At 35.8% G+C, this 12,841-nt stretch overlaps 1 protein-coding gene across 2 annotated transcripts in view; it reads right to left on the reverse strand.

Moving 5' to 3' along the window:
* Window positions 1-12,841, reverse strand: part of ARHGAP42 (Rho GTPase activating protein 42) — a 279,971-nt gene that overhangs the window by 179,520 nt on the left and 87,610 nt on the right. For both annotated transcript variants that reach the window (XM_044258255.1, XM_044258254.1), the window contains exon 3: window positions 5,630-5,691. In XM_044258255.1, the coding sequence (XP_044114190.1) occupies window positions 5,630-5,691 (62 nt within the window). The remainder of the gene's footprint in view (window positions 1-5,629; window positions 5,692-12,841) is intronic.

A 12,841-nucleotide genomic window follows, 5' to 3' on the forward strand; every position in this document is an offset into this window, starting at 1 on the left:
GATAATTAAATGTCTTTTTCAATTACAGAACTCCTTTATACTCTTAGTACACTTAAAATATTCTACTTCCTAAATGAAGTACAAACTTTTTTTTGAAGTACAAATTTTTGAAAGGGAAATTCTTCAGCATAAGTTCACAAAATCTGCTATCAGCTATACCCTTGGTTGTAGTAACATCATGTGACTAGAAGCCATACTCCCTTCAAAAGTTAGACTGTATGTTTAATAATTACTTTTATATAACCTCTGTGGACATGTAATCTATTAGACTTTTATCTATAGATTTTTCTTCATTATTTTGCATACTTTATTTCAGATCTTCCTTGAAACAACAGGTAAAGCAATCAAAACCTGCAATATGACATCACTCATGAATGCAGAACTTCCTCCTTGCATCAACGTGAGAAACATGGCTGAAGGCAGAAATGAAGATCTCTGAAACACTAAGAGTCTGCATTTCAATCTCCATTTCCACTGCCTATAAGACACTCTACCACATTCCCTAGCCATTTCTTCTATTTGGTCTTTGCTCTTTATCCAGTCATCATTTCGGATGACCTCAAGATTCTGCTCATAAACATCCAAATTTACGAGCTCAGCCTTCTTGATTCCCAAGGTCTGTCTCCCTCCTTACCCACATCTTAACTTCATTACTATCTGGACCAACTCCACTGCCAAATTCAGCACGTTTCAACTCCCATTCTCAATAACAACTTCCTTGTCTCAGAATTTCTTTTATTGTTAGTGAACCGTCAACATAGTACAGTAGTAATGCTTGCTGTTTCTGCTCTCTAAAGCCATCAGTCACCTCCTGACTCAGCTATAGTTACAATTACTCAAGACCCACTTTCATATTACACAGATCCATGAGCCTATAATCAAGCACAGCTTCTGTGCCCACCACTTGAATCTTACCTCCTAACTCTTCTTATTGCTCAGTCCATGGCTCTGAGTATTGATAGAAAAATCTGTGAAAACATGACCATTAGTCTTTCCTTGACATATTTATGATGCCTACCTTTTATGGTTCATTATCACTAACCCATGATCCCTTTTCTCTTATATATTTGGCTCTTGGCTTTCTAAACTATTTCTATAAACTCCTCTTAGATCAGATGACCACTCCTTCTTGATACTATTAACCTCTCTCTAAACAATTTATGGTCCAAAGTTCTATATTTTAACTAATGATCTTTATTTCCTCCCAGTTTAGAGGAAGAGCCTTTTCCTCTGGTTTCTTCAATGCTATAAGAACATTTCTTTGATGAAGTCCCAAAAGTTTATTTTCGCTTTTGTTTCCTTTGCCTTTGGAGACATATCTTGAAAGAAGTTGCTGTGGTTGATATCGAAGAGATTACTGCCTATGTTCTCCTCTAGGATTCTGATGGATTCCTGTCTCACGTTGAGGTCTTTTATCCATTTTGAGTTTATATTTGTGTATGGTGTAAGAAAATGGTCAAATTTCATTCTTCTACATATAGCTGTCCAGTTTTCCCAGCACCATTTATTGAAGAGATTGTCTTTTTTCCACTGTATATTTTTCCTATTTTGTCAAAGATTAATTGACCACAGAGTTGAAGGTCCATATCTGGGCTCTCTACTCTGTTCCACGAGTCCATGTGTCTGCTTTTATGCCAGTACCATGCTGTCTTGGTGATCACAGCTTTGTAATAAAGCTTGAAATCAGGTAACGTGATGCCCCCAGTGTTATTTTTGTTTCTCAACATTTCCTTAGTGATTCGGGGTCTCTTCTGATTTCATACAAATTTCTGGATTATTTGCTCCAGCTCTTTGAAGAATACTGGTGGAATTTTGATCGGAATGGCATTAAAAGTATAGATTGCTCTAGGCAGTATAGACATTTTCACAATGTTTATTCTTCCGATCCAAGAGCATGGAATGGTCTTCCATCTTTTTGTGTCTTCTTCAATTTCCTTCATGAGTGTTCTGTAGTTGCTCAAGTACAGATCCTTTACCTCTTTGGTTAGGTTTATTCCCAAGTATCTTATGGAATAAGATAGTAAATGGAATTGATTCCCTAATTTCCCTTTCTGTATTTTCATTGTTAGTGTATAAGAAAGCCACTGATTTCTGCACATTGACTTTGTATCCTGCCACATTGCTGAATTGCTGTATGAGTTCTAGTAGTTTGGGGGTGGAGTCTTTTGGGTTTTCCATATAAAGAATCATGTCATCTGCGAAGAGAGAGAGTTTGACTTCTTCATTGCCAATTTGGATACCTTTTATTTCTCTTTGTTGTCTGATTGCTGTTGCTAGGACTTCTGATACTATGTTGAACAAAATCAAAAGCTTCTGCACAGCAAAGGAAACAGTCAAAAAATCAAAGAGGCAACCCACGGAATGGGAGAAGATATTTGCAAATGACAGTACAGACAAAAGGTTGATATCCAGGATCTATAATGAACTCCTCAAACTCAACATACACAAAACAGGCAATCATATTGAAAAATGGGCAGAAGATATGAACAGACACTTCTCCAATGAAGACATACAAATGGCTATCAGACACATGAAAAAATGTTCATCATCACTAGCCATCAGGGAGATTCAAATTAAAACCACATTGAGATATCACCTTACACCAGTTAGAATGGCCAAAATTAACAAGACAGGAAACAACATGTGTTGGAGAGGATGTGGAGAAAGGGGAACCCTCTTGCACTGTTGGTGGGAATGCAGGTTGGTGCATCCTCTTTGGAGAAGAGTGTGGAGATTCCTCAAGAAATTAAAAATAGAACTTCCCTATGACCCTGCAATTGCACTACTGGGTATTTACCCCAAAGATACAGATGTCGTGAAAAGAAGGGCCATCTGTACCCCAGTGTTTATAGCAGCAATGGCCATGGTCACCAAACTATGGAAAGAACCAATATGCCCCTCAACGGATGAACGGATAAGGAAAATGTGGTCCATATACACTATGGAGTATTATGCCTCCATCAGAAAGGATGAATACCCACCCAACTTTTGTAGCAACATGGACGGGACTGGAAGAGATTATGCTGAGTGAAATAAGTCAAGCAGAGAGAGTCAATTATCATATGGTTTCACTTATTTGTGGAGCATAACAAATAGCACAGGGCACATGGGGAGTTAGAGAGGAGAAGGGAGTTGGGGTAAATTGGAAGGGGAGATAAATCATGAGAGACTATGGACTCAGAAAAACAATCTGAGGGTTTGAAGTGGCAGGGGGGTGGGAGGTTGGGGTACCAGGTGATGGGGATTATAGAGGGCACGGATTGCATGGAGCACTGGGTGTGGTGAAAAAAATAATGAATACTGTTATGCTGAAAATAAATAAATTTAATTTTAAAAATAAATAAATAAACAGTCCAAAGACATGAAGAAAAAAATAAATAAATAAAATGAGTCTCCTATAGAAAGCAAAAAAAAACAAAAAACAAAAAACATTTCTTTGGCTCTTTTTACTCCTACAAACACAACAGACTTTCCCATATTCTTTCAATACATTTTCTAAAATTATAGCCCATGCTAGGTGGCTTATCATTCTCCTGAACTACTTGCACAGGATTTAAATAACAACCTCACTCAACCCTGAACAGTATATTCTCCTGGCTTCCATACCATTTAGAACTCTATTTTTATATTCCCTAACCACTTTTTCCCATTCTCCTTATCAGCTCCTCTCTGGGCAGTAAGGCACCTCCTACTCACATGCCCCCATCAAACTTGGACTTCTATTGCTTAGTTGAGAGAACTGGAGTAAGGATTATGGATAAAGCACTTGAAAGTATACTATTTCGTCTTAAGACTCCAATCAAACTTACCTCCACAAAAAAGCCTTCATCTGACCTACGCAGAAAAGGTCAGCCTCCCATAATGCCTTATATGTATCTAACACAGATTACACTGAATGGGGCGCCTGGGTGGCTCAGTGGGTTAAGCCTCTGCCTTCGGCTCAGGTCATGATCTCAGGGTCCTGGGATCGAGTCCTGCATCGGGCTCTCTGCTCAGCAGGGAGCCTGCTTCCCTCTCTCTCTCTCTCTGCCTGCCTCTCTGTCTACTTGTGATTTCTGTCAAATAAACAAATAAAATCTTTAAAAAAAAAAAAGATTACACTGAATGGCTAGTTACCTAGTACTAGGGCCAGATCATGATATGGCGATATTTCCTAAGAAAATACAGTCACCCCTGATACCTTATCTATCTCTCACAGCGCCATCAAATTAATCTTTCCTAAATCCCATATTGATTATCCCATTCTTTTCAGAAACTATTTTGCCTTCCTATAACACACACCAAAATTAAAGCTCAGCTCTTAAACCCTATATATGGCCAAAACTACCAATCTTCTAATACTTTCTAAGAACCATCCATTTGCCTTATTCTAAAAATATATACAGTACTTTCTCCCACCTTTGTCCTCTACTCAAGTTCATTTACATGACTGCTAAGTAACGGTTGTATGATTCTTCCTTAGCTTAGGCAGTATTTTCTGAGTCAAGCCATCCATCTGAAACTGCTCTCCTTATCCTGTCAACAGAATGACACTACATTTAATCCACATTGAATACATAGGTGTATATATAATTTCCCAAAAAGATGGTGAAGCCAGTGAGAAAGATGACATTTTAAAAAGTCTGAAACCCTCACTATAAGTGACAACATCTTTATTACCATCGACATTTATTATGTGCCAGGTGCTACTACAAAGGCTTTACAACGATTCTATGGGATATGTACTGCTATTTTTCCTATATACAAATGGGAAGCCAGGGTTATAGAGACCTTCACAGATATTTGAACAAAATGGGTACAAAATAATATTGGTAAATGAATAAATGTATTACTAATAACTATACTCTGATACTGTCACACAAATTAATCCATCAGCTTACGATGCTTTCCCCACTCTTCCCAGCCAAGCAAAATCCTCCCAGCCTTTCAGACACAACTGAAATGTCACCTTTTTAAGAAAGTCTCCTCAACATTTAGAAGAAGGAAGGAAGGAAGGAAGGAAAGAACGAAGAAAGGAAAAGAAAGAAAAGAAGTAAGTTAGTCTCCTGCTAACACCCTGGCAGAATTATTTGCTCCTTCTATGAATTGTCTTAAATACTTGGAATGTAGCTTTATTATAACATTGAAGTTTTTTGTTTTTTTTTTTTAAGATTTTATTTATTTATTTGTCAGAGAGAGAGAGCGAGAGCGAGCACAGGCAGATAGAGTGGCAGGCAGAGTCAGAGGCAGAAGCAAGGAGCCCAATGTGGGACTCGATCCCAGGACGCTGGGATCATGACCTAAGCCGAAGGCAGCTGCCCAACCAACTGAGCCACCCAGGCATCCCAAACACTGAAGTTTTTTTGAAGTTTACTCAATTAGAATGGGTTGATGATGACAATTCAATATTTTTAATTCTTGAAAGAACTAACTGGAAAGCAAAGTGAATATAATTTGCATCTGATGAACAAATGAAATAAACAGAAATGGCATATATAATCATTAGCAATAATTGATAAACATACTCAGATTCATTTCTTTAACTTTTAGTACATCTATGACATTGTAAGGTCTGGTATAATTCAGAAGGTTCAGTCTTTCAATATGTTCAAACAAAGCTTTATTCTTAAAAAATGGGGAACAGACTTACCAGTCTCCTCCTTTCTTCTTCTACTGCAATGAGTAATCTTGCAAATTCCTTTAGTGACTGAGCTATTTAGAAGATTAAAAAAAAAAAAAAGCATTAACCTCTTTTCATTGCTAATTTTAATTGCACAGAAATAAACAGTACAATGAACCTGGTTATAAATGTGTTTATATTCTGTGGCTTTATGCTTCTATAAGCATAGAACAGTATACACAGTAGGATCTCAATGGTTAATAGCTATAGATAACAGATATTTGTGTACTGCAAATTAAAGTCTAGCACACACAAAGTATATTTTCTCTTCAAAGATGCTAGGGAAATACAGTTTATGTATAAAATGTACAAAACTTAGTAAATAAAAGTTTACTACTGAAATTGCTTCTAAACAGAATCCTACAAATAATGAATATATTAAACCTTTAAAAAGCAATAAATCCAGCACTATTTAGATGTACTTAGTAGCAGCCAGTAACACAATGTCTCCCACTGACTTCTGTCCAGAAGCACAGCAGTTATAGATATTTAAAACCAGATCTGTATTCTGTATTACTCCAGTATCAAGGTAGTTTGGTCTGTGAGTCATCAGGGTGGACAGAAGGACTACCAGCATCAGCATTTGGGGAGTTCCTCAGAAATACAGATTCAAGCCTCACTCCAGTCTGTATTTTAATAGGATCCTCAGGTGATCTATTTGCATACTGAAGTTGAGAAGCACTGCTTTACTTTTTTTCCTTTTTTGTTTTTGTTTTTTTCAAGTTTTTAATTTAAATTCCAGTTATCACAGTATTTTGTTAGTTTCAGGTGCATAATTTATTGATTCAATACTTTCGTACAACACCTGGCACCCATTACAAGTTCAGAGAGCTCTCTAGAACAGGGCTTCTCCCCAGTCAGATGGAATAAGCCCTGCTCTAGAGAGCTCTCTGAATTCTTATTGCTCTAGCTAGAGGCAAGTATCAAATACTCAAAACACTGGAAGAATAAATGAAAAAATAAACTGGGAGTTACACAGCATATTTTTTAAAAATGCATAGTCCCAAATGGCAGTTGTAAAACAGTAATTCATCCATATCAATTTCTGTATCTTATGCTTCAGAATTAAAGTTAGAAAGTTTTGATTACAAAACTAACAAAACAAATAAGGTGAATGCAAAAATTATTTCCATTTAAGCTTTGAAATTTCCTTTCATGTCTTTATTCTTAGGCTCCCTACCATTTCCTTTCTACCTATACTAATATTAAAAACATTCTGTTAAGACCAGAAGTCTAGTAACTCTGGCATAAAGCCTACAATAAAGGCAGGTAAGTGAGGAAAATAAATCAAGAGTCTCATAACAGTACTTATTAAGAAAAATGTTCTTTTTCATCCAGGTTTTTGAAATTACAATCTAGGATTTTTCCCTCCACTCTTTTTTTTTGACAGAGAAAATCACAAGTAGGCAGAGAGGCAGGCAGAGAGAGAGAGAGGGAAGCAGGCTCCCCACTGAGCAGAGACCCCGATGCAGGACTCGATCCCAGGACCCTGAGATCATGACCCAAGCCGAAGGCAGCAGCTTTAACCCACTGAGCCACCCAGGTGCCCTCGCTCCACTCTTTTTAAAACTACTAGGCCTACACTAACTAATCTGATTTGAAATGCTAGCCCTATGATTACTTCACATTGGATTTTACTCACAGTTGCCAAAAGAGAAATCAAAGGATTACCTGAGAGATTCAGATTAATCTGATAAACACATTAATGACCTTAGAGGAAATATAACTTTTTTTTAATTTAGGAAAATGAGATTTTAATTTCTACAAAAATAACAGTAAGAGTGCTAAAATACAACACAGTTGTGACAACAATAAGTTGAACAGAAAAACATTTTACAACTATATAAAAAGTTTTAGCTGGAGTATATAATAGAATATTATATTTTTATACTTTTGGTAAAGAAGGCATTCCATCATCCTGGCAGTTATTTTTATTTTTTTTATTTATATTTATTGCTATTAAAGAACCCTATTGGTAAGCCTGGAAAAAAAAAAGTCAATAAAATTTTGGACAATGGAAGGTAAATCATTTTGGACTACAGGAATTAGAAGCAGCAGGTACTGCTGAAGGTGAGAAAATAAGAGATGAAAGAAAGTTGATAGTCTGTATAATTAAAGTCTGTATAATAAGCACTTAAACCTCAGAGTTCAAACTCAATGCCTCCCAAGCTTTTTATTTAAAAACAAAACAAAACAAACTAAAAACCAACTATCCTCATATGCTGCTTTTATAGGAAGCTACTGGATAAGGCACTCTACTAAAACATGGGAATAAACCAAGAAAAGAGGATATGGGACCTAGAAGTAGGAGATCCAATTATAGCATGGGAACAAATGAGATTCTTACGTCAACAGAGTGATATTCCAGGTCAACTGCTGTGCATGCAAAAGGTTCAGAGGGGATTTTATCTAGACTGGAGCAATAGGTTATAAACTCCAGGAAATGTCTCCAGACAGTAAAAATAGAACTGATCGATATCCTGATGTATCTGAATGTAAGGAAAGGAAATTTATAGTCTTTTAAAAGAAAATTCAAAGGCAATTATTAACTCCTAGGAAAACAGCTATATATGTAACACCATCAAAATAAATGAAATAACTTAGTCATATTACAAACAAAGTCACCATGATATAAACATAACAGTAAAAAATGAAAAGAGGGTATACAAGACTCGGGAAAAAGTCAAATGTTAGCAAGATAATTATGATCTTGAAAGAAACAGAAGAATTGGCTAAAAGTTCAAAGTGGTCTTTGTGAGTAGTTAAGTGGCAAAGCTTGTAAGATGAGGGGTTGCTAGTTTTTATTAAGCCTGATAAAAATCTTTAGCTTTTTTAAATAATGAAAAATAAAACATACTATAAATGCTTTATTTTCCTACTAGACTTAATTTTAGGAGGCTGAATTCACGAACTAATTTTCCCAAAGAGTTAAGTAAATACCTACCACGTAGAAGCCTGACAAAAAGGTTTTTCATTTTGTTTTGTTTTTATTTATTTATTTTTTTTTGACAACAGGTATTTTTGGAATAAAGGAAGATGTAGCTTGATTTAGAGTGTCAGGGATACAACAGAACCTTCCACTTAGTCAACCCAGGAGGCAACCACTGTCTCATGGAGTAGTGTCCTAGTAGTCCCAGGGGCATCATCCTATAACAACTCGGAAGTCCAAAGGCTTCCCCAAGTAATTACTACTTCAAGAGTAAATTGTGCAGATGCCTTAAGTCAGATTTTGGTTTTAAGTAAAGAAACTCAGATTCTCATTTTAATATTGTTGTACCTCTTTGTCTAAAAATTAATGATGCTGTTTCCTGTTTAACTTGAATGGTTTTCTGGTCTGTTTACCATATAAATACTATTTATAGACTCAGTACAGTAATAGTTTATTATAATGAGAATGTCTGAGGAGAAAAATTTGAACATGATGCATGTCTGGTTTCTCACAATAAAAACTACTCCCCTCCAGCAGTTTTTTGGGTCTTCCCCAATTTGACAATAATTTCTGTTTCTTCTTTTTCTTTTGTTGATTTTTCAGGGAAATTACTTCAAAAAATGAAATTTATTCTTTATACAGTATAGTCTCAGTTCCATAAAAGTATGTTTCTTAGTCCAAATGAAGGTATTCATGTTTGTCATTTGTCTTACATGGAAAGGAACAGCTAGGAACACCATTTCATCCATTAGTAACAGCAACCTACTAACCTTTTCAATCCATATCTGATGCTTTCCCCTAAGTCTTCTTATTTTTAATGTCAAATTATTGCATTAATAGTTTACAAAGCACAATATAACACAGAAATAAAACAGGAATTAACAATCCTATAAAGCAGATATTAAACAATTCCAAGTGTTGTATAAGCTGGGTTTTAAGGCAAAAAACAGATAAATAACTGATCACTTCCTAGCCTGGCCCATGCTCAAACTCTAAAGGAACCCCTGACAGAAGTCAGGTAGATTCAAGCTGCGTACCATACCCCCAGCAACTCCTCATAGAGGAGAAGCCAGTATTAGAATTTCTGATACCTAGGACCAACAAATGTCTTAAAAGACCATGAAAACTCATAGAGAGTCTATGTCCCAACCAGGCCTTGGGTACAAAACACACAAAGGACTCCTCCAGCACCCATCACAGTGATGTTGACTGCTTGGGCAGTATTCTTCATCATAGATTCTGCCCATACCTAGTTGGTATGACAGGAGCTTAATTAAGTGACAGCAATATCCCAAAAATAATATTTAATGCACAGTGGACTTTCAATAGATGGATCATTAAATGAAATCATGACTTTAATAATACATTTCCACAATCTATTTGCTATACACAGAGAAACATACCAACTCATATGCTAGGCTTCATAAAATATTTTTAAAAGGAAAAGCCAGATACTTTGGAAAATTATGGTAGCTATCCGCGTTCTTGCCACCTGCATGAAACTTTCCTGGCTGTATTCACCAGTAATAATCTTTCCCTTTCCTGGCCATCTGGACCATGAGATTACTGGAGAGCAATCAAAATTCCATTTCATATATAGATGTTAACTTTGCAACAAGTTATTGAGATTACGAATACTGCTAAAAGTTCCCTTTTCATCTCTCCAATGTGATATTGGAAAAACACTTTTGGAACAATAGAAATTTATTATTCAGGTGTATTTAATGACAGGTCCCAAGAGTTAAAACATTCAGAAAGACAACAGCTAAAATATATCTACACAGTGAAGAAGTAGGATAATGTCTTCCATATTTACTAATATCATAAATTCTAAAACATTCCTGAATTGTCTAAAATATCTACTTCCTAACTCAATCTTTTCATCAAGCTAAGTTCACCTGACTACTTTTGACTATGGAAAACCTGGTTAGTGCTTGTAAGTAAAAACGAGAAAGAATAAAGGAAATTACTCCCTGTTCATTACTGACATGACTCCATTACTCTAAGTACTAAGCATTATACTATTAAATGTTTCAACAATTGATCTGCTTGAGCTTTAAAGATTTTCAGGAGAACTGAGAAAGCATGTCTCTCTTATAGCCAACTAACATTTATATCATAATTCAGATAATGATATGTTAAATATTTTTCCCAGGAGTCTTTTTTCTCAAACTTTTAAGTAGCATAAATACATACCCAAACAGAAGTATAGATCACAAATTCAGTCACATATACAATTATGTCAGCAACATATTTTTTACTTATTAAGTGAGTAAATCACCTATGACATTCAGATATGCTGATGAATGGAGAGAAATGAGTTAGCACTAGGATTTAGACTTGGTTAAATCTCAAGGAAAACCTATAACCGCCTATAAAAGCCAGATTGAACCAATGTAATCATTTTAGAAGTCCAGATAATGTTCCAACAGTCATTCCACTATTCTATCTGCGTGGATGATGTAGGTTATCAAGGTCTTTCTTAGCATCCTTCTGGCAATGACTTTTTTTCCACAGGAAGTAGAAGAAAAGCCGTATAATATCAACACTTAACTGAGGATATGAGCCAGAGCAAATGACTGCATCATATGCTTCTAGATCTGGCCACACCGAAAAAAATAAAAGTAGAATCAATATACACAGCCAAGTGATATTCAGCATACTTTGGTATGAAGTATGCAACGATCTAACAGGGTACCACATCAGCAGGTCATACCTGTAACACTCACTTAAGAAGTTTTAATTCTTTGAACTTTAGAATATCAAAGATACCATAGTAACTGAACAGCAAGCTTTGGTTCAGGAACAATTTAACCCATAAACAAAGCAAGAAGCAGGATCACTGTGTTATGCCTGAAAAAGAAATACTATGTCTACAAAACAGACAGCAAAATATAAAAAGTGACACTAATTCTCCACACAATGTTAACTGGATATTGTGCGTCTTTGTAAAAATTAACACCCCCACCTGACAGGCTCTCTACTGTAATTCTAAACATTACTCGCAACCACAAACTCTTATTATTTTTGGGGAGCCACAACATCAAATTTGTGGCTTTAAGCTCCATGGATGCTTAGTTGCAAAGCCAATAAATTGCTTCTGAAACCAACAGAAAAAAAGAAAAAAAAAAAAAAATCACGGGCCTACTGCTGAATGCTGATAGGTCACTGTACCCACATACTCAGAGGCCCTCAGACTTTCTTCTAACAATTTACAGCCTCTTAGAATCCAAGTTCTCTTGAAACCATAGACATTCAGGGCGCCAGGGTGCGTCAGTGGATTAAGCGTCTGCCTTCGCCTCAGGTCATGATCCCAGGGCCTTAGTACCTCATCGAGCTCCTTGCTCAGCGGAGAACCGGGTTCTCCTCTCTCTACCTGCGGTTCCCACTTCTTGTGTTCTCTCTCTCTCTCTCTCTCTCTCTAGCTATCTCTTTCTCTTTGTCAAATGAATAAATAAAGTCTTTAAAAAAAAAAAAAGAAAAAGAAAACATAGAAATTCTAGTTCTCTTTAAGGTAACTAAACCAACTTCTCCACAACATCCTCCTGGTGCTTAGTTGTGTTTTGTTTTGTTTTGTTTTTAATTTCCAAATATAAAAAATCAAAGAGATTTATATTGAAAACAAATCCCTATAAACTTGTATTCAAATTTTTCTTTCCTGACTTGTTAATTTCAGTCATTCTATAAAAATGAATTCTTAAAATTTGCAAAGACATGGATGGAACTAGAGGGTATTATGCTAAGTAAAATAAGTCAGTCAGAGAAAGATAATTATCATATGATTTCACTCATGTGTGGAATTTAAGAAACAAAACAGAGGAACAAAGAGGAAGGGAGGGAAAAATAAAACAAGACAAAATCAGAGGGAGCGGAACTGTGAAAGACTCTCTGAATCATGGGAAACAAACTGAGGGTTGCTGGAGGGGAGTGGGATAGGGGGATGGGATAACTGGGTAATGGGCATTAAGGAGGGCATGTGATATAATGAGCACTGGGTATTACATAAGACTGATGAATCTGTGAATCTACCTTTAAAACTAATAATATACTGTATGTTAATTAATTGAATTCAAATAAAAGAAAAGGAAAGGAAAAGAAAAAAGAAATTCTTCTTTCATATCCTACCAGTGTATCCCTGTATAGCACTGCATGCATGTGTATTAGGTTTCAACAAATATGAGATATACCAAGTTAGAACATATTAGATATTATTTTAGTAAAAAAAATGTGTTTGATATTATAGCATAGTTTTC

This window comes from Neovison vison, chromosome 7, assembly GCF_020171115.1.
Source record: "Neovison vison isolate M4711 chromosome 7, ASM_NN_V1, whole genome shotgun sequence".
Classification (NCBI taxonomy): Eukaryota; Metazoa; Chordata; class Mammalia; order Carnivora; family Mustelidae; genus Neogale; species Neogale vison.